Source organism: Solenopsis invicta, chromosome 5, assembly GCF_016802725.1.
Source record: "Solenopsis invicta isolate M01_SB chromosome 5, UNIL_Sinv_3.0, whole genome shotgun sequence".
NCBI classification, from domain to species: domain Eukaryota; kingdom Metazoa; phylum Arthropoda; class Insecta; order Hymenoptera; family Formicidae; genus Solenopsis; species Solenopsis invicta.
The window spans coordinates 2590760-2612056 of record NC_052668.1 but is presented as its reverse complement, the minus strand read 5'-3'; the positions used below and the strand labels follow the sequence as shown (position 1 = coordinate 2612056).

Below are 21297 nucleotides of genomic sequence, written 5' to 3'. Positions count from 1 at the left end.
CAGGCCTTCCAGTAGCCCATGGGCTAGCCCCATACACCTCGTCAAGAAAAAAATGGCGAATGGCGAGTATGCGGTGATTACCGCCGCCTCAATGCAGTTACTATACCTGATAAATACCCTGTTCCCCATCTGCACGATTTTATTTACAATCTAGCGGAAAAAACTATTTTTTCGACATTAGATTTACGTAAAGCTTACCATCACATTCCTGTGACAAAAGCCGACATACCAAAAACAGCCGTGACTACTCCTTTTGGTCTGTACGAATATGTCTATATGACATTCGGCCTGCGCAACGCAGCCCAATCTTTCCAACGGTATATTCACCGTGCTCTAAAAAATTTAGATTTTGTTTTTGTCTATATAGACGACATTCTAATCGCTTCATCCTCAGCAGAGGAACACAAAAAACATCTCCGTATCGTCTTTCAAAGACTCAAAGAATACAAACTGTTTTTAAACCCAGCAAAATGTACCCTTGGTAAGGAAGAAATAACCTTCCTAGGACACTGCGTTAATCGTGACGGCATCCGACCAACACCAGAAAAGGTCGCGGCCATCCAAAGTATTCCCAAACCCCGAACTATAGTCGAATTACGACGCTTCCTCGGAATACTCAATTTTTATAGACGTAGCCTCCCTCATGCGGCTCAAATACAAACACCGTTGCACACGTATCTAAAAGACTCACGCAAAAATGACAAACGCGAAATCGTCTGGACATCTGAAGCCGAAACCGCATTCGCAACGGCTAAATCGAATCTAGCAGAGGCAACCTTACTCGCGCACCCTTCCGCAACTGCGAAAACCCGCCTAGTAACAGACGCTCAGATTTTTCAATGGGGGCCGTCATTGAACAAAAAATAGCAAACACTTGGAAGCCTTTATCCTTCTTCTCAAAAAAATTCTTAGCTTCCCAAAGAAATTATAGCGCGTATGATCGCGAATTAACGGCAATATTCGAAGCCATAAAATTTTTCCGGCATTTTTTGGAAGGACATAACTTCACGTTCCTAACCGATCACAAACCTCTAGTTTTCGCTTTCCGACAACGTTCTGAAAAAGCATCGCCTAGACAATTACGGCAACTATCATTCATTGCCCAGTTCACAACTGATATCGAATTCCTCAAAGGATCCGATAATGTGGTAGCCGATAGTCTATCTCGAATTGAAGCACTTCGCCTTCCAGTCGAATTCGAGCTAAATGATCTCGCCGCTCGACAGAGAGAAGACGACGAACTTAAAAACTTGCTAACTTCAAACTCGTCTTCTCACAAATTAAAAAAATTTATTTGGGGCCTCTCCAACACTGAATTGTATTGTGAACTTTCAGGAGAATCCATTCGTCCCTATATCCCACTGTCGCTCCGAAGACAGGTTTTTGACCTATTCCATAATCCTGCGCACCCAAGCGCAAAGGTAACCGATCGAGTCATACGACAACGATACATCTGGCCCAACCTCCATCGGGACGTTGCCAAGTGGGCTAGAAACTGTGTTGAATGCCAACAATCCAAAATATCGCGGCACGTTAAGCAAGTACCCGCCTCCTTTACTACGCCAGACGAACGTTTTGACCATGTCCATATGGACATTATCGGTCCCCTACAGCCAATCAACGGCTACCGATATTGCCTCACGTTGATTGACAGATTTTCACGCTGGCCAGAAGCGATTCCTATAATTGACATCACAGCCAAAACTGTAGCCAAAACATTTTATGATCACTGGGTCACGCGATTCGGCGCTCCCAAGATCTTAACCACGGATCAAGGAGTACAATTTGAAGCACAACTCTTCACAGCTCTCTTATCCCTAATAGGCTGCAAACGAATTCGCATCACTGCCTACCATCCAGCATCTAACGGAATAATAGAACGCTGGCACCGTTCATTAAAGGCAGCTTTAATGTGCCACAATACACCAGACTGGGTCAGCACGCTGCCCACAGTCCTCCTTGGCTTACGATCACATGTCCGTTTAGACAATAAGGCTTCCCCAGCCGAATACATCTACGGCACTACGATCCGATTACCAGGAGAATTCTTCCTTCAAGAAGACTTCGAACCAGACCCTCAAATCTTTATTGACGACTTTAGAACATTCATACGTCAGGTCAAACCAGTCCCGGTAGTACATCACTACAAAAAACGCGCATTTGTTTACAAAGAATTAGCTTCTTGCTCTCATGTCTTTCTACGCAACGATACTGTAAAAAAACCTTTAGAACGGCCATACACAGGTCCCTTCAAAGTATTGCAGAGACTTTCTGACAGAATATACTCTATTGAGATAAATAATAAACCTGTTAACGTAACAATAGAACGTCTGAAACCCGCGTACTTTATCGCATCCGACTTAAATACGGCTCAAGAAATTAATATTCCTTCTACGCCAGTTCAAACAAACGAACAATCCCCTTCATTAGAAATCGATAGGAATCAAATTAAAACTTATCAAACAAAAAAAACAAGTACGATTTGACCTAAACAAATAATCTTTACATTCCTTTTCAATCGTATGCGCGTAACCTTACAATAATCCATTAGTAAATAAGTCCGCGTTAACTTGTTAGTATATAAGTTCATATTGTTAACCCATTAGTTTATAAGCCTGCGTTATCTTAATAACTTTAGCATATAAGACCAGCGTTACAACTCTTCCGAATGTACCACGTTGTTCATTTAGAGCAAACATTATGTATTAGCGTAATGGAATTGTAAACCATCTAATTATTCTCCGTCGTTAACACTCGGGGGAGGGAGTATGTGGCGACCGGCAAGAGTTAGAAGCTTTGCGCCGAGTTTCCTCTCTTAGTAACCTTAGAGTTCGAGTCGTGGGAAGCTCAAGTTAGTTCTCACCCAGCGACCGATACGATCACTGACTCGCGCGTATTCCGTATATGTCCAAACGTGTGTGTACAAGAACATCAATAAACTATTGTAATTATAAACAGAGTATTCAACTACCGCCCTTACGACCGAACATTTATAACAGTACGGCGCTACAGGTCTGTAGGCTCCGGCTGATAATGTACCGTCCGGTATTACCGACTGTATATAGCGAAAGGCAAGTTAGTTACGTTTAGTAACGCACGAGGTCAAGACGTGCTTTTTCGAGAGACTCACTTGTGGCTCGACCCTGGTTGAAACAAGTTCGAAAATACACTCATCGTTAATTACAATTATTCTCGTGTGCTAATTGCTACCTCCTCTAGTCCTGAACACCGTGGGCATTCAGAGAGGAGAAGACGGCAGCATTTGAGCCCACATTGGTGACCCCGACGTGATCAACGTCAACTGACGACGACGAAATTCGTCAAGCAAAAAGACAAAAAGAGGCACACTGAGCATCATTTCGAGAAACGTCTTGAAGTCTCGAGCATTCCGTACGAAGCTGAAGAGATCGGCTGACCTTACACAACTACGGGGTATCCTGAGTCCCCTGAAAGATTACAACAAGCGTGTTCGAGCCCAACGGCAAGTAAAAACCACCGCATAACCACGTCTGCGAAACTTTCAAAGAAGCAGACATATTGTCTTTCGGAAAGCGGCCATACTTTCTCCCAGCGAAAGGATTCTGGAAACGGCCATATTTCTTCCTGCGGACGAATCCGGGAAGCGGCCATATTTTCTTCCTGCCGATGAAATTGGAAAGCGGCCATCTTTTCTTCCTCCTTGCGAAACCATCGCAGAACTTCAGCTACTTTTCCCGGCCGTCGACGATTCATCCTCTCAAGTCATCAAGACAGCAGGCAGACAGCTAGCTGGACAGATCCTACAAACAACGACTCACACTTGCGTACCGTAAGTCCGTTCGAAATTAAATAACGGGCGAACCGCGGAAAAGAACTAATTCATTTCTCATTCGAATGTAATCTGTGCGCGTACCATTACACCAGTTATTTCGGGTTTAAACATCGCTCTCGCTGTTATTATAGCTCGTGTATTAATCTTGCCGTCAATCTAACTCGCATCATAATACCATTCTACGCGTCGTTAACGCATGTGCGTATACTATTAATAGAATAAGAAACATTCGTTGCGTTTAGTTAATAATCAAGCCATTACGTCATGTCGGACACGGAACAACCAGACGGCCCCTCAGGCAACCCTCAGGTTAGCACTTACCGTGTACCTAAAATTCCGCCCTTTTGGCGCAATAACCCGGAGACTTGGTTTATGCAAGTAGAAGCAATATTTCGAATTTCCAATTGCAAAACCGATCGTACCAAAGCAGATTATCTCAACAGTGCATTAGACAGCGAGATTGTGGACCAAGTCGGAGATTTAATTTCCGAAAACCCTCCTACTACGGGTTATTACCAGTCACTCAAAGACAGAATTTTATCAATATTTTCGGTTTCACCCGAAGCACGTTTGCGACAATTACTGAAAGGCCAAACACTCGGTGACCGAAAACCCTCGCAATTATTAAATCACATGCGAACATTGAACAGTAATCAATGCAACGCGACAGTTTTAAAATCTCTTTTCCTCGAACAATTGCCTGAGTCACAGCGAGCTATTTTAGTAGCCATGAACGAACCGGATCTCCAAAAAGTCGCGGAAATCGCGAACAAAATCGCCGATATAAGCAGCCCCGAAGTGGCATTAGCTCCCATACGCGCTAGATCTGGTACAACCAAAACGCGTCACGGTGATACAAACGCTCAGTCGGACGTTGATAAGCAAATGGCAGAAGTTATTAAACGCCTTACGTCCTTAGAAAATAAGATAGCGAAACTAAAGCTAGAACGTTCTATTTCACGATCCCGCTCTAAATCCAAACAACGTGACTCGCAAAATCCTGACGCTAAGTCAGGTTACTGTTTCATTCATCAGAAATACGGTAAAAAAGCAACCTCTTGTAGGAAACCGTGTTCATGGAAAGACGACCAAAAATCGGAAAACTAAATTCACCTTCTCGGTTAGAGGCGGCCGACCAAGGTGGATTCTCGCATAATCGCCTCCATATTCGCGATCGTAAAACCGGCCATCGTTTCCTCGTCGACACAGGCGCAGAAATTTCAGTCTTAGCCGCCTCCACAGCGCAAAGAAAGACTCCTTCAGAGCTCAAATTATTTGCTGCTAACAATACACGCATCGACACGTTTGGCGAACGACGCCTCACGCTAGACCTTGGGCTTCGTCGGGCGATTACATGGAATTTTTGTTTAGCTGCCGTTCCGTGTTCAATCATCGGTGCAGATCTCTTAAAACATTATAGGTTAGATGTTAGTCTTAGTAAGCGGCGTCTTACGGATAACACTACCAAATTGTTTGTCACAGGAAGTATTAATACTGTTCCAAACTTATGTCTCTCTACGGTAGATCATTCAAATGATTTTGCCAATATTCTCGCCGAATTCCGGGAAATCACAGGTGTTCCTCAGGAGGCCACTCGAAAAACGAGTGATGTCGAGCATCACATTCTTACAAACGGCCCGCCCACCGCAGAGCGTCCCCGACGTCTGGCGCCAGATAAATTAAAGGCTGCCAAAGCGGAATTCAGACGCCTCATGGAGTTAGGGATTTGTCGTCCTTCGAGCAGCCCTTGGGCCAGTCCCATCCACTTAGTTCGTAAAAAATCGGGCGAATGGCGCGTATGTGGCGATTATCGTTGTCTTAACGCCATGACAGTCCCAGACAAGTATCCAGTGCCACACCTGCACGATTTTTCCGCGAACCTCCAGGGAAAGAAGATTTTTTCTTCACTCGATCTCTTCCGAGCATATCACCAAATTCCCGTTGCAGAAGATGACATACCAAAGACTGCAGTTATCACTCCCTTCGGCCTATTCGAATATGTTTCAATGACTTTCGGCCTCAGAAACGCTGCTCAAACATTCCAACGATACATGCATCGCGCACTCAAAGATCTCGATTTTGTCTTCATATATATAGATGACATTCTTATCGCTTCCTCTTCTATAGAAGAGCATAAGGAACATCTTCGTACAGTATTCCGTAGACTATGAGAATTCGGATTGTTTATTAACCCAGCTAAGTGCGTTTTCGGCGTAGAGGAAATAACCTTCTTAGGCCATCTTATTAACTCTCAAGGTTTCAAACCTACTTCAGAAAAAGTTGCTGCCATACAAAATTTTCCTATGCCAAGCACAGTTGTCGAACTTCGACGGTTTCTAGGCACCCTACATTTTTATAGACGCAGTCTTCCACATGCTGCGAGCGTACAAGCCCCACTCCACGTCTACTTGCAGGATTCACGCAAAAATGATAAGAGAAAGATAGCATGGACAATCGAAGCGGAAGCCGCGTTTGTCAAGGCCAAACAAGACCTGGCAAATGCGGCTTTATTAGCTCACCCGTCCGAGACCGCGGAAACGCGCATAGTTACAGACGCTTCCGACATCGCAATGGGAGCAGTCTTAGAACAGAGATTATCCAGTTCATGGAAACCTCTTGCTTTTTTTTCGCGTAAGTTTACCTCAGCTCAACACAAATATAGCGCGTATGATCGCGAATTAACAGCGGTTTACAAAGCGATCAAATTTTTTAGACACTTTCTGGAAGGTCGTTCGTTCAAGGTATTTACCGACCATAAACCACTAATCTACGCGTTCAAACAGCATTCGGATAAAGCCTCTCCTAGGCAGTTGAGGCAATTATCTTTCATCGCGCAATTTACTACAAATTTTGAATACCTACCTGGCGCGGATAACGTCGTAGCAGATAATCTATCGCGTATATCAGCTTTGCAACTTCCCGTGGACATTGAGTTAGTTGAACTAGCAGGGCAACAGTCATCAGACGACAAACTAAAACATTTACTCAACTCAAAAAAGTGCTCACTTAAATTTAAAAAATTTCTTTGGGGAACCCCCCATACAGAACTATATTGCGAAATGTCAGGTGAATCCATACGTCCGTATATACCAAAACCACTAAGGAAACGAGTTTTTGATTTGTTCCACAATCCCGCTCATCCCAGCGCTAAGGTCACGGATCAAATAATCAAAGATATATTTGGCCTAATCTTCATCGCGAGGTAGCCGAATGGGCGCGAGCGTGTACGGATTGCCAACAATGTAAAGTCACACGACATATTAAGCGAACTCCCGCCCATTTTACCTCCCCTGACGTGCGCTTCGAACATGTCCATATGGACATCATAGGTCCTTTACCTTTATGTCATGTCGATATTGTTTAACGCTTATTGACCGTTTTTCGCGCTGGCCGGAAGCCATTCCACTACGTGACACATCAGCCCGAACAGTCGCGCAAGCGTTTTATGACAATTGGTTCGCACGATTTGGCGCACCACGAATTCTCACAACGGACCAGGGCGCACAGTTTGAATCGCAACTTTTTTCTGCTCTTCTATCCCTTGTGGGCTGCAACCGAATCCGTACAACAGCGTACCATCCGGCCGCAAACGGTCTTATAGAAAGATGGCACCGCACCTTGAAAGCAGCCATTATGTGCCACGATACTCCGGATTGGGTCAGCGTACTGTCATCTGTCCTATTAGGCTTACGCACACATGTACGTTTAGACACCGGCGCCTCTCCTGCAGAATTCATCTATGGCACAACCTTGCGCGTGCCAGGCGAATTCTTTTTGCAACAAGATTTTACCCCAAACCCGCAGATCTTCCTAGAAGATTTCCGCGAGTACATGCGCCAAATTAAACCCATTCCCGCAGCACATCATATCAAAAAACGTCCATTTTGCTTTAAAGACTTATTTTCATGTTCCCATGTATTCCTCCGTTGCGACGCGATTAAAAAACCCCTTGAACGGCCATATACAGGACCTTATAAAGTTTTACAACGAGATTCTGATCAAGTCTTTACGCTTGAAATAAACGGTAGGCCTCAGAGCGTAGCCGTCGAAAGGCTTAAACCTGCTCACTTCATTAACGATAAGACGACGGATGTTCCCGTCATGGCGGACACCTCGCAAACGACTGAGTCACGTAAAACAATGCCGAAAACTTATCCTAGCGCACGTCCGAAGAAACACGTAACTCTTAAGCGCGCAGACTCTGTAAATGCGTTAATTTAGACTTAGCTATTAAGAACTATGTACCTAAGTACCACACATGTTAAACAACATATTTTCTCTTTTATTTTATATACGTTTACACTCAGGGGGGAGTACTGTAGGCTCCGGCTGATAATGTACCGTCCGATATTACCGACTGTATATAGCGAAAGGCAAGTTAGTTACGTTTAGTAACGCACGAGGTCAAGGCGTGCTTTTTCGAGAGACTCACTTGTGGCTCGACCCTGGTTGAAACAAGTTCGAAAATACATTCATCGTTAATTACAATTATTCTCGTGTGCTAATTGCTACCTCCTCTAGTCCTGAACACCGTGGGCATTCAGAGAGGAGAAGACGGCAGCATTTGAGCCCACAGGTCTCCAGCGGCGCGGCCACCTAGCGGTGGTGCCAGCACTTACTTGTTTGCGTGAGTCTTAGGCCGGTATTACACGTGTCGTATGACAAATTTTTTAAGCGTGTTGATTGGCTGCACGATAAAAAATTTCTAGAGACTCAAGAAATTTTCTATTTTGCAGCCAATCAACACGTTTAAAACATTTGTCGTACGACACGTGTAATATCGGCCTTATACACACGGGGGGACCACATAACGGCTGTGCACGCGCTCGCTTGTTTCGTCGTATGTTGTGACGGTCGGTGACCGAGCTGCAACATTATATACATACATATAATTAATAAACATTGTAAAATACCTAATTAATGATGGAATATATATAATCATATTTTTTAATAGAGTTGAAAATAAAGTAAAATCTAAAAAAAAATTTGTTGGAAATTTAATATTTTAATTAACTTGAAAAACCTTTTACTGTGGTGTATAATAGTCTAATCAATATTAATGAATAAACTATTTCACAAAATAATGTACCGAGCAGTAAATATTAAACGACGTCAAAATGTATATTTTTTCAAAAACTTCTAAATATACTTTGAAATATTTATTGCCAAGTGAATAATAAATGTGTATTTACAAAACTTTTTGTAAACATTTTTTCTTTAATTCTTCATGATAAAAATTTTTAAACATTAAAATCGATTTTTGTACTCCTGTAAAAATTATAAATGGCAATAAAACAAACACAAAGGTTTTCCTGTAATTTTTTAATAAAATCATTATTGATCGAGTTGTAAAGCAATAATTAAATTGATAGATTACATAGAAGAGCGTACATTATAGTTTATATATACAGTTTAAAGGATAAACTAAGTAAATATCTAAAAATTTTACAAACTAAAAATTTACCAAAGATAGCAACTTTTTAGTTTGTAAAATTTCCCCATGGACAAATTTAAAGTCCTTGGGTGTATGTACAGTCGTGAGCTAAAAGGTTGCAACACATTTTCTTCGATGGTTTTTGGAATGTAGACTTGCTCATCGAACGGCGAACGTCATTGGTTTTTACCTGTGGATCCAACCAATTAAGCATCAAACAATGTAACCATCGAAGAAAATGTGTTGCAACCTTTTAGCTCACGACTGTACACCCAAGGACTTTGATTCTGTCCATGGGGAAATTTTCCAAACTGAGAAGTCGCTATCTTTCTACATACTTACAGTTCATGATTAACGTAACGACCAATAAGCTCTAGTCGTTTCATTAATCATGAACTGCGAGTATGTAGAAAGTAGTGACTTCTCAGTTTGGAAAATTTCCCCATGGACAGAATCAAAGTCCTTAGGTGTACAATGAAACATTTTGTTGAATTGACATCGATTCAACGTCAATACGATATCGATGATTGAGGTCGAATTGACATCGATTTGATGTCGATGATCGAACTGTGACTACCTGAATATCGAAATCGATATTCGTGATATAGATCGTGAGGATCTATATCACATTTTGTTATCAAATCGACATCAAGTTTATGTCGATTTGATATACCATTTCTCACTGGATATAGCCTTAAAGGACCTCGCACATGAAATGCATAACATAACATAAGCACAACATAAAACCAATGGGCCAATGAGCATCCAGCATAAAGTCGCCATTTTGATTTACATAAGATTCCCATTGGTCCAGAGACCTTATGCTACGCTTATGCTACGCTTATGCGACAGGCTTTATAGCCTTAAATCCTTCCACCATGGTGGAAACTAGACCCGTGTGTCCCGTGTTGCCGTGTTCACAGGATCGAATTAAAAGCAATTAAAAGGAAAGCAACCAAGATGTCAGAAACTATTGAAAGACATGTGGAAAAAACGATGAATTCGAAAGAATTAGATGAAGCCGGAAGTATGGAAAAATGCAAGAATTGCGGAGAAGTATGCGATCCTTACACTAAACCAGCGTTACGTTGTAGCGGCGGATGCAACCAAAGAATACATACAAAATGTTTAAAAAGAGGCAGCGTTCCAGTTTCTTTCGTAGGAGATATCTTTTTCGAACTTAATTGCGCCTCTTGTAATCCACTACTAGGCGAAACGGTCATGCGTGACAAGATGCCATGGCTTAATATCATTGTCTTAACGCTTTACAATCTGCGTGAAAAATCAAGTGGCATCAGTAGAAAAGGATACTTTCATTGGAAGTCTGATATTAGTACTTTTGTGGATAGAAATTGGGATTATTTATTCAAAAAAACTGTGTAAGTATTTCCCCATACAGCATTATGATGTTTATAATATATATTAATAAGCATTCTGTTTGCACCAGATGAAACAGACATTCATTTTTGATTGCTAAATCACAGAAAATATACATTTTTTGCATATTGCTAAGACAACCAAATAATTTTGATTATTTTAATTAATCATGTTTTAACCAAATAGAACTGTATATTTGTCTATCAATTATTTTATACACATAATACAATAAAAACCAATCTTAATTTTTCAAAATTTGACTATTTCATGTAACAACAAATTTCACCAGAAATTTGTTGTTACATGATAACGATATGTTGATTACATTTTGAATCAGTGAAAACATCACTGCAATGTAAAGTGTGACAAGTTAGCATAACACAATGACTTGCTTCATTTGATACAAGCAGGATATTGAGTTTAGCTATTTCAGTACCAATTTCAGTACTTTCCATTTAATGACATAAATCAACGACACAAGCAACAGTCTATCATTTTTGGTATTCAATGAATAACAAACATAGAATGACACTTGTGTCAACTTGTATTACTAAATGGAAGGCATTCAATTTTTATGAAATTAATTACACTCATTACATACATTTTTAAACAATCTAGCAGAGAATAGTGTTACTTTGCCCTATGAGGCAAGATATTAATCATTTAAGTTGATGACTTTTATCTGCCAAGTTCTTTTGTTTTATACAAAAGCGTCACTTAAACGTAATTTTATCAATATTGATACTGAGGTAGTTAAACTAAATAATTATCTAAATATTTTTGTAATTTTTCTCATAAATATTATGTGTTGTTTAGATTATTCTCTCCAACATATAAATATTGTTACAATTTACATTGACTATGTTTGTATCCCATGCAATTCATAATTTAAAATGTAAATTTGACATGACTTAGGAAAAGGAAGAAGAATTGGATTGGCACCATCTCTGGTACATTATCCCATTATAGCTGTATTTTTTTCAAATCTGGTACCAATGAATTAGGAGAGTCTGGATGGTGGAAACTATTAAGCAATGATCCTCCTGAAATTTTGATTGCCAGAAGTAAGATATACAAATATAAGTATACATAGTATTACTCATGACAGGGCACAAAGTGATAAGTATAAAGCAGAGTGGACAAATCAAGTGCAATAAATAGTATCCAAAACTAAATTAATATTAATGAGTGTCCAAAATTAAATAATATTGTAGACGTTTTGGCTCTTCTTTTGAAACTTCTTCAATACAAGTAGTAATATTTGTTGTACAAAAATAAATAATTACTTTTTATCTCGAGATGGAAAATTCCTTTGTAGATGAGATGTTAATATATACAAATTGTTACAATATAATGAACATGTTTTCTATTTAGAATCAACAATTTTCAAAAATATATGTAATTATAGTATTAAATTATGCAGTAGTAAGATAGTTTGAATTCTATATTGAGTCACAGAAATATAAAATAAAAATTAAGATGTAAAGAGAACTCAAATGAATGTTAGGTAAAACAGATTAACAAGTTATGTATGTACGACAAAAATACAATTTTGTGTTTCATTAATATACCTTATAAAAGTAATATAACCAGAATTAGAAAGTAACTCATTACTTAAGGTCTGTACACAATAGAGGAATGTAAGATATTAGAAATAAGCATTAAAATTTTAGTATTAGTTTTCTCAATGAATATTAAATGTAACGCACAATGGATATGAATAAAACATAAGACATAAATGTGCCATACAACATAAATTATTTATTTATATTAATTAATTATTTATTTACCTATTTATTGAGGAAACTTATCCAAAAATTTTAATTCCTATTCTTAATGGCTGCTTTCCAACTGCAATATTTCTAGACACTTTCGTGCACACAGCGACACAAGTTGCATTCCAATTTTCGTAATCGCCGACACAACACTACACATCCATATTCAATCCAAGGGTTATTAGTCAGATATGTAAGGGTTATTAATCAGATATGTAAGCTGTGTTTTTTAGTTCAATTAAATAATTACTAGCCGCGGCAGCTATTAATGAAATCAAAATGATGAAAACATACTTTCTATCATTACCAGGAATAAGACACGGACATAAATTTGAAAAATAATCCTAACTCTATTTGAAACTGTACACATTAACACTTTGTTCCAATTGAATCATGCACACTGTTACACTTTGTGCGTTTTGTGTATGTATGTGGCAAGATGTGTTAATTAATTGAAACACACCCAATATCTAATATTCCTCTATTGTGCAGAGGCCCTTATAACTTACAGTTAGAACTTTTAGGAACTGTAACTTATAGTTACATTTTTTTATAGGAAATTTAATTTAATAGTTACTTTATATAAATGAACTTATTTGTCAATATGGGTAATATTCAGCAGGATAAAGTGATAAATTAGAAAATATGTGTGTGTGTGTATTTTTACAAAATAATAACATATCCTATTTACTGAGAGAAAACTCCTCAGTTGCACATATGGACAACATAGTGCAGAAGGCGTAGAGTGCTACCCAATACCATATAAATACTTTTAGATTAAAAAAATTAAACAAGTGAAATAATTTCTACATTTCAATATAATATTGAATCGAAACCGTAATATATTTAACTTATACATTTCCATCAAAAATACTGAACCAAACCATTCAACTGTATGATTTTTTTAATCAATAATCGCAACGATATATTTTATGGATTGATTACAGTTTCACTCTATGAAAATTACAAAAGTAAACAAATTCACTAGATATTAACTAATAAAATTATTAATATTCTAGTAAATTCATTTACTTTCGTAATTTTCTCCATTATATGATCCGTAACCGACCCCCTGATGTTACTCACTTGAACTGACTTTGCGAGTTTGTACAAATCTGAGCGAATCTGAATGGAGGAAGGGATTTCTTAATCGTTTTAAGCGCAGCTTACGCGAAACGGACGAATTTTCATCCTATTCGAGAAATTTTTTGTTACAAGGGATTATTCCTAAATGTAAATTTTTTATTCTAATGAAACTTTGTATACATATAGGTTACATAAATAGATGAATTTAGAAAATATTAGTTGCTGCCCAAAAACGATTTTAATTGGGAAAATCACCCCTCTTGTGTACCAATTTTCAATTTTTTATTATATCTTAAAAGCTATTCTTGATATCAAGATTTTATACAAAAGTTTTACAAAAAAATTGCTTCTTTTTATTTCCGTCAATATTTTTTTTAAAATAATAATTTAAAAGTTTCTAAATTATTTTTATAATTATATTAAGAAGACTGAATAGAGATAATTTTACTGTAAAACTTTTATATAAAACATTTTTTCATATCTTGCATAGTTTTTGAGATATAACAAAAAACTGAATATTGGTACACAAGAGGAGTGATTTTTCTTAAAATCGTTTTTGTGCAGCAACTGATATCTTCTGAATTCATCTATTTATATAACCTATATGTATACACAATTTCATTAAAATTAGATGTTTGTTTTCTTTTTACCCAAACTACAATACTTTTCTTAGCTACTAGGAGATATTGAACTTTCAATGGATATTAATCAATATTCCATGAAATATTTACTAAAAAAAATTTTTTAATCTCAAAATTGATTAAATAAAAAATTAAATCATCAAAAGCTTTTTGACATATCTTTAAAAAAAACTAATTAAAAATAATGAGAAATTTTTTTCATTTTTATAACACAAAATTATCGCACTAGTGGAATACTGGAAAGAAATACTTAAAGCACATAATTTTTTAACACCATGTACATAATATGATTAAAACTTCTTCACAAAATACACAGGACGGGCAACATAATGTAAAACAAAATTCAGAATGATTTTCAAATTCTGGTGATCGATCTTCTAAATATCCAGATTTGTAGCAGGCATATTTCAATAAATTGGAGAAGCGCAGCGAAGAAAATTGATTATAAAAAGTAATTAAAAATTTTTTTAATTATAAAAATTTTAAAAGAAACTTGTTTTTTATTATTTTTAAAAAATATTGATGGAGATGAATAAAGGTCATTTTAATATAAAATTTTTGTATAAAATGGTTTTTTTTTTAAATAGTTGTTGAAATATAACAAAAAAACTGAAAATTCCTTTTCATAAGAGAGGTGGTTTTTACTCTTTAAAATCGTTTTTAAGCAGCAAGTAATAATTTCTAAATTTATTTATGTAACTTATATGTATACAAAATTTCATTAAAATCAGAAATTTACACTTGGGAATGTTTCCTTGTCAGTAAAAAAGATATGTATATAGAGTGAATTTAATTCCTATGTCAATATTTTACCATAAGAGATGACTTTTCGAGTGCAACTGTAAGATATGTGTATACACATGTATAACCGAGTATTTAGTACAATAAGTAAAATAATTTAGTAATACATGGGAAATACAAGATTCTTGTATTTAAAATAGCTATGCATAAACATTACAAGAAATTAACAGAAATCTAATATCTTGTTATTTTTTAAATAGCTATGTAACATGTTACTTTTCAAAATCACTAATTTATATTAGTAATTACTTTTAAGAAAAACTAATTCTACAAATTAATTTTCTCAATCTTGTATAATTTGAGGTTATATATAATATAATTATAAAAAGTATTGATAGTGACGCATTCTTTTTTTATAGACAATAAAGTGATGATTGATAGGAAAAAACATGGCACAAAATTATCTTACAAGTTACTAGACAGTCCTGCACCATCAGACTCTAGTCTTTCGATTGGAGAGGATAGCAATAATGGAGAACTATTTAAAAATAAAGATTCGTCGATGTATACACATGCATATGTTCAACCTACAGAAACGCTATCTGATTTCTTATTCGAAGAAGATGAACCAAATGGTATGTAATAGAAAGCACAATAAGCACACGATGGATGTATCATGAAAATTATTTTTAGATATGGATCTTGAGGATGATATATTACGCAAAGAGAACGATGTTCTATCCATCTCCGATTTAATACGCGACTGCCAATATGAAAGCAGTTTGCATTTGGAACAGCTAATTGATAACTACGATTGGCTGTGTAATACGAGTACTTTATCGCCAAACTGTAGTAACGGGATTAAAAAGATAAAGGAAGAAGCATACGACGAGGACAGTAACGATAGTCCAGTTTCTTTACAAGAACAGCCTCCAATTTCTTGGTTTAAAGAAACAAAATGCCGTCCACGACCTTGGGCCAAGTCATTTGTTAACAGTAATCATTCTCTATGTCAATGGCATGGGTAATAAAATCTGTGTACATAAAATACATAACTGACGTATATATTTCAGACAAAGAAAAAGTATCACGTATGACTCGTCAAGAAGAAGCATATTTGTTGCAAAGATTCAGTAAAAATAATCTTGACAAAGCCCCGGCTGTTATTAGACGATTATACCGAAAATTAATGATACGTAAAACAAAAAGAGAATACAGACTTCCTCTATTAGACATTGATTATTTTGGATATAAATCAGCTTTCTCAATCCCGTTAAAAAGAAATGATCGAGTATTGGATCGATTTTTTAATGACGATCTGGGATGTATTTTTGAACAAAGATTGCAGGGTTACAATGAACCTACTTCTGTACATAGCCCGTACACGAATAGACTCTTGAAGCCGTTTATAAGACGAGCGACCGATTGTCAACCGTTATGGTTACAGATAATGGAAGAACTATGCACAAAGGTAAATAGAGACAATCCACAATGGAAATTACCGGTCAGAGCATCTGTTGATTATTCTTACATCAGACCGCAACATATTCCGGCGATCAACAGTCTCTGTTGTCAATTTTTTTGGCCTGGTATAGATTGTAAGTGTTGTTATTGGATGAGTGACTTATCCTAGTTAGAAATAGTTTCTCGAAACGATGTCATTTCGACTTGTTAAGAGGATGCTGAAGTAGCACGAATTGCCATGAACAGCAACTTAAACTTTTGAAATTGGCTTTACAGAATCACAAAAGCTTTTTTAGAATTGAAATACACGTAAAAAACATTGGCAATAATATATTTTACAAGAAAATCGAATAAAAGTTAAAAATCATTAAAAATTATTCGTTCAGTTTACTTCATGTACATTTTGCTCAACGAAAATAAACAGAACAGATATTATGTGACACAATAGGTGACAGATATTGCATTAGATGACACTAAAATTAATAAAGAACAAAGACAGATATATTTATGAGTGTGTTGAACAAAGAGCGCTAGTCTGTTTACCTGGTATTAGTGTTATTCCTCTTACCCTTCGCCTCGCGCGCGACCGCGTTCCGCTCCATTTTCATCCGAAGAAAAATCTATAATATCGACGTCGAGAAAATTCGGCTTTAGTTTAATATCCCCTTAAGACAAAAAAAGTGTCAATTCAAAATTTGCATCAAAATTTCAATATTTTAAAATAAAAAGGTGTATTTAAAGAGCATAATAAGTTTGATGTATTTTTTAATATTTTTCGAGGGGAAATTCACAGCCGGCATTGGTGTACAAAATTTCGGCAGTGGACTGCCGAAAAAAGTAAGCAGTGACCTATAATATTGACGGCATTGTCGTCAGTGGTTGGGGAGTGGTGAGCTCACTTCAGAGTCGGTTTTTCGATCATGGGGTTGAGCACAAAAATTTTTGAATACTTCGGGAAAGCTTTAGAATTCTTGTGCAGGCATTGGCGTATGATAATGGGCACGCGGTAGTGTTCATAATTGCATGGCATTGCCTTAATTTTAATATAGGATTGACGGCATTGTAGGCATTGACTAACAATAAGCATTGTCGGCAGTGTACAAAAATGTCGGCAGTGTTTTACAGCAATGCCAAAAATCGGCATTGGTGTACAAAATTTTGGGTTGTGAATTCCCCCTCGATATTTTTATACATGTATGTGATATATAATTTTATCTTTATCTCCAATATCTAATTTGAAAGTTTTGATTTAAGAATTTATTTACAACTCAAAAATTGATATTATAGTAAAAAAACCCATCAGCAGAATTTTTTACATAGAAATGGTATCTTTTCAAGGAATTATTTCTATATATCCATCTTATTCAAAGTATCAAAGTTTTAATTGTTAATATCTATTTCAGTGACCGAATGTTTGCAGTATCCAGATTTCACGTGCGTTGTATTGTATAAAAAGTTAGTCGTAGGTTTTGCAATATTAGTACCATATATTGGCTTCAACGAAGCCTATATCTCATTTTTTCTCACACGTCCGGAGTGGCGAAGATCTGGCATTGGTACCTTTATGCTGTATCACTTGATACAAACGTGCATGGGGCAGGACGTCACGTTACACGTATCAGCTACGAATCCCGCTTTAATATTGTATCAAAAATTTGGTTTTAAGGTAGAAGAGTTCGTTCAGGACTTTTATGACAAATACATGCCGCCGAATTCGCGAGAGTGTAAACACGCTTTGTTTTTACGTTTAAGCAGATGATTTTAATTATCAACAGAGTCTTGATTAATAAATTGCTTTTTCAGACATTTCTGTGTCCATTACAAATACCTTGAAGTGTCTTCCTTAATCTCTTCAGTATTAATAGCGCATTAATTCTTAAACACATAAGTGGGTCAGAGAGACCCCCTATGAAGTTTCAAACGCTTGCTGTGTAAGGGCGGTATGAGATAGGTGGTTCGGATCAGTGAGTAAGGAAAGTTTGGAATTTCTTTTGATGGATATGGTTAATCAACTTTATTGATCAACTAGAACTTGGATGGCACGGCAGCAAAGTTTTGTTGGGGTCTGTGGGTTGGGAAGGTTCCGATAGCGCACATCCCCATAGCCCACTAACCAATCATCTTGACTTATCTATCCCAACCTGCGGAAAATCTCTAGGTATCTGCCATTGAGTGGTTTGTGTGCTATCGGGATGTGCGCTATCGGGACCCGCCGCTGTGGGTTTACCATTGTGTGTGAAACTCTTTGTGAGTAATCTTATATAAAAAAAAACCAGACAAAACACGTTCGAACAGGTCCGTTCGCGTATGTTACTCGCACGCACTCTATCTAGTTAGAATACTATATGGTACTGTGAAAAAGGGGGCTGCTGCGCAGGATCTTACACACACACACACACACACACACACACATAAATATACATACGTACGTACATATATATATATATATAGGGAAACACATCAATTTTCAATTTTAAACACCTCGAGTTAATCAAAAATATCTCATTCGCCTTATTACATAAGTATATTTTTTAATGTGAATAACAATGACATAATTTTTTTTCAAACTATGACTCTTTAGCTTTAAAACGCCGTATTGTAAAGTCCTTAAAAGTAGTCCTACACTACACTAGTCCTCCACTAGTCCATTTTTTGTGAGATATGATTTTTTTGAAGAAGTATGATTTTTTAAGGCTTCTGACTCCTTAGCCGAGAACTCCCTCTGCCGCAAATTTACTTTAGAACACTATAGAAAAAATGTTTGTTCATTACCTTATTAAAAATTATAAAAGTTATATAAGGAGAACCCCATTTCATATATACAATGTCTGTTTCAAAAAACACATTCAGAGCTATACACATTTGTTTTATAGTATTTTAAAGTAAATTTGCAGCAGGGAAATAACATGCATTAAAAATAATTGTTTTTTTTTTTCTTTTTAGTTTTTGAACACATTTTTATAACTTAATCTGCATTGACTATTTCGCATATAAAGATTCCTATATTTCACTAATTACAATTACGCATTATTTTACAATTTTTGAAAATGCATTGGCACCGGCGGGATTTGAACCTAAGATTTTGGAACAATAACATAATACGCTAAAGCCTGCGATACGTGTTTTCTTACTGAATTCCTTACGGGCTCCTATACTGGCAGTCTTACGTGCTCCCGTACTGGAAATGGGTAGCTTACGGGCTACGCTACTGGTTCGCGTACTGAATTTTCGTAATAAAACCGGTCCTATTTTTCTTACGTGATTTTGTACTGGATTTTGTGAGAGCCAATCAAGACGCAGTTTATTATACTGGGTTATACCAGGTTACGATCGAAGTGTCGTCTTTACATCAAGTTCAAAAGTGGATTCACTTCAAATATGACGTCGTGCAAATATGAAAAGCCTGCAAAATGGTCCAAAGAAAACATTTTATGTTTAATAGAGGCCTACAAAGAGAACCGTGTTTATATGCGGTAAACACGCCAAATTACCATAATAAACACAGTAGAAGTGAGGCATTAAAAAATGTATTGACTGTCGACTCCATAAATGTTGGCGATATTTATTTCGTTGTCGCAATTTTTTAATAATTAAAAATAATGCAATAGCAATTTTATGACGATGTACAACTGTTGCAATAATTTCATCCATCTCATCTATCTCATCCATATTTAAGCGTGCCGCTTCTATGAAACAAATTCCAGTTGCTCAGCCCGTACGAAAATTCGCACCGTGTGAAGCCACGGCCAGTAGCATTTCCCGTACGGTAGCAAGAAAGAAAATCCAGTTAAAAATCCAGCAAGGACAAACGTATTGTCTGCGGCAGGCTTAACACTGAGTTAATTGTTTACTTGTGATATCTTTAATAAAAAGTTATATTTAAAGTAAAGCTGATTTGAATAAGAAGGAACTTGCGTCTTGAGTACCGCCCGAACACTACATATATTTAATTTATATTAACCCTTATGAGCCAACGTAATTTTTTGTTCCTCACTAGCAAACGTGGGGTTACTCGCGTTTTACGCTTCTAAAGAATATACCGTAATAAGATGATTTTCCAACCTAATTTTACTTGTTAATTGCAACCTTCTAATATAGGATTAAAAAATAAAATAGCAATAACAATTGATGAAACTATATAATTTTGGCAAATATGTGAACACAGTTACGATAAATGCAGAGTAATTTTTGAAAAATAACTTTATGCAATAGAAGCACGTTTTTCGCGTCCTCCCAGGAACATGGGCGTAAAAGGGTATGGACAACATTTTCGTAAGGTGCGCATGCACATTTTTGTGAACGTTTCTTGCAGCATGCGTTGAGCGTAGGGTTGAAATGCTTGAACGAAGATAGTATACTGATCTCTCATAACCTTTAACCGGGACATGCAATGACAGAAAAACGCCATGCTTGTTTTGCTTGGGATGCCGCAGAAAAACGTATTTCTATTGCATAAAATACCGTATGCAACATGGAGTCGAGCACTGGTCTCGACTTCGGATGCTGTTTTCAGCATTTGGCTGCGCTACGCGCGCGAAACGCGTTTAGCTACGCCTCGTACTAAAAACATCGTCCTCAGTCGAGACCGGCAAAGCTCGGTCCCTTGTAGCATAATGTACTATTCTTAAAAATCATCATAGAGAACTAATTCAAAAAAGGAATTGAAGCTAAAAGATCATATTTTTATTTAAAAAATGTTCCATATTGGTTTGGATCTATATAATAATTTAATATTAGTTTTGCAACATGAAAAATGCTTATTTTTATGATATAAAATTAGCTAATAATTAGGGTTGACGATTTCATCCGAATCTATGGATGTCCGGATATCCGAGTATCCGGATAGTGATATTATCCGGATTCTATATCCAAATATTTCGGATAGAATATGAAGATCCAGATATCCGAATCAATCCGGATTATTTTTTTTCATCTTATCTAAAAAATATCCGCTTCAATCGGATATTT

General features: G+C 36.8%; 2 protein-coding genes across 3 annotated transcripts; both read left to right on the top strand.

Moving 5' to 3' along the window:
* Positions 1-7153: 7153 nt before the first annotated feature.
* LOC105206646 lies at positions 7154-8032 on the top strand. Its single transcript, XM_011176127.2, has one exon. It carries the CDS (start codon positions 7154-7156, stop codon positions 8030-8032), a length of 879 nt encoding a protein of 292 aa, XP_011174429.2.
* Positions 8033-10125: 2093 nt separating this feature from the next.
* On the top strand, positions 10126-18135 carry LOC105204741 (cysteine-rich protein 2-binding protein). 2 transcript variants are annotated; one of them, XM_039449184.1, is made up of 7 exons: positions 10126-10272; positions 10340-10624; positions 11538-11686; positions 15285-15500; positions 15559-15861; positions 15939-16463; positions 17733-18135. In XM_039449184.1, the coding sequence occupies exons 2-7, from the start codon at positions 10467-10469 to the stop codon at positions 18086-18088; spliced, it is 1707 nt and encodes a 568-aa protein (XP_039305118.1). In that variant the 5' UTR covers positions 10126-10272; positions 10340-10466; the 3' UTR covers positions 18089-18135. The 2 variants fall into 2 exon arrangements, with proteins under 2 accessions (XP_039305118.1, XP_011172235.3); XM_011173933.3 differs by having other exon boundaries at positions 10206-10624; positions 17733-18088.
* Positions 18136-21297: the final 3162 nt, after the last annotated feature.

What these genes read in the sequence shown, in the direction of transcription:
- LOC105204741 (XM_011173933.3), top strand. Translation starts at nt 10,206, where the DNA reads ATGTCAGAAACTATTGAAAGACATGTGGAAAAAACGATGAATTCGAAA. An exon ending in TATTTATTCAAAAAAACTGT is followed by an intron (nt 10,625 to 11,537) that starts GTAAGTATTTCC and finishes GACATGACTTAG; the next exon opens with GAAAAGGAAGAAGAATTGGA. An exon ending in CGAAGAAGATGAACCAAATG is followed by an intron (nt 15,501 to 15,558) that starts GTATGTAATAGA and finishes AATTATTTTTAG; the next exon opens with ATATGGATCTTGAGGATGAT.
- LOC105206646 (XM_011176127.2), top strand. Translation starts at nt 7,154, where the DNA reads ATGTCATGTCGATATTGTTTAACGCTTATTGACCGTTTTTCGCGCTGG.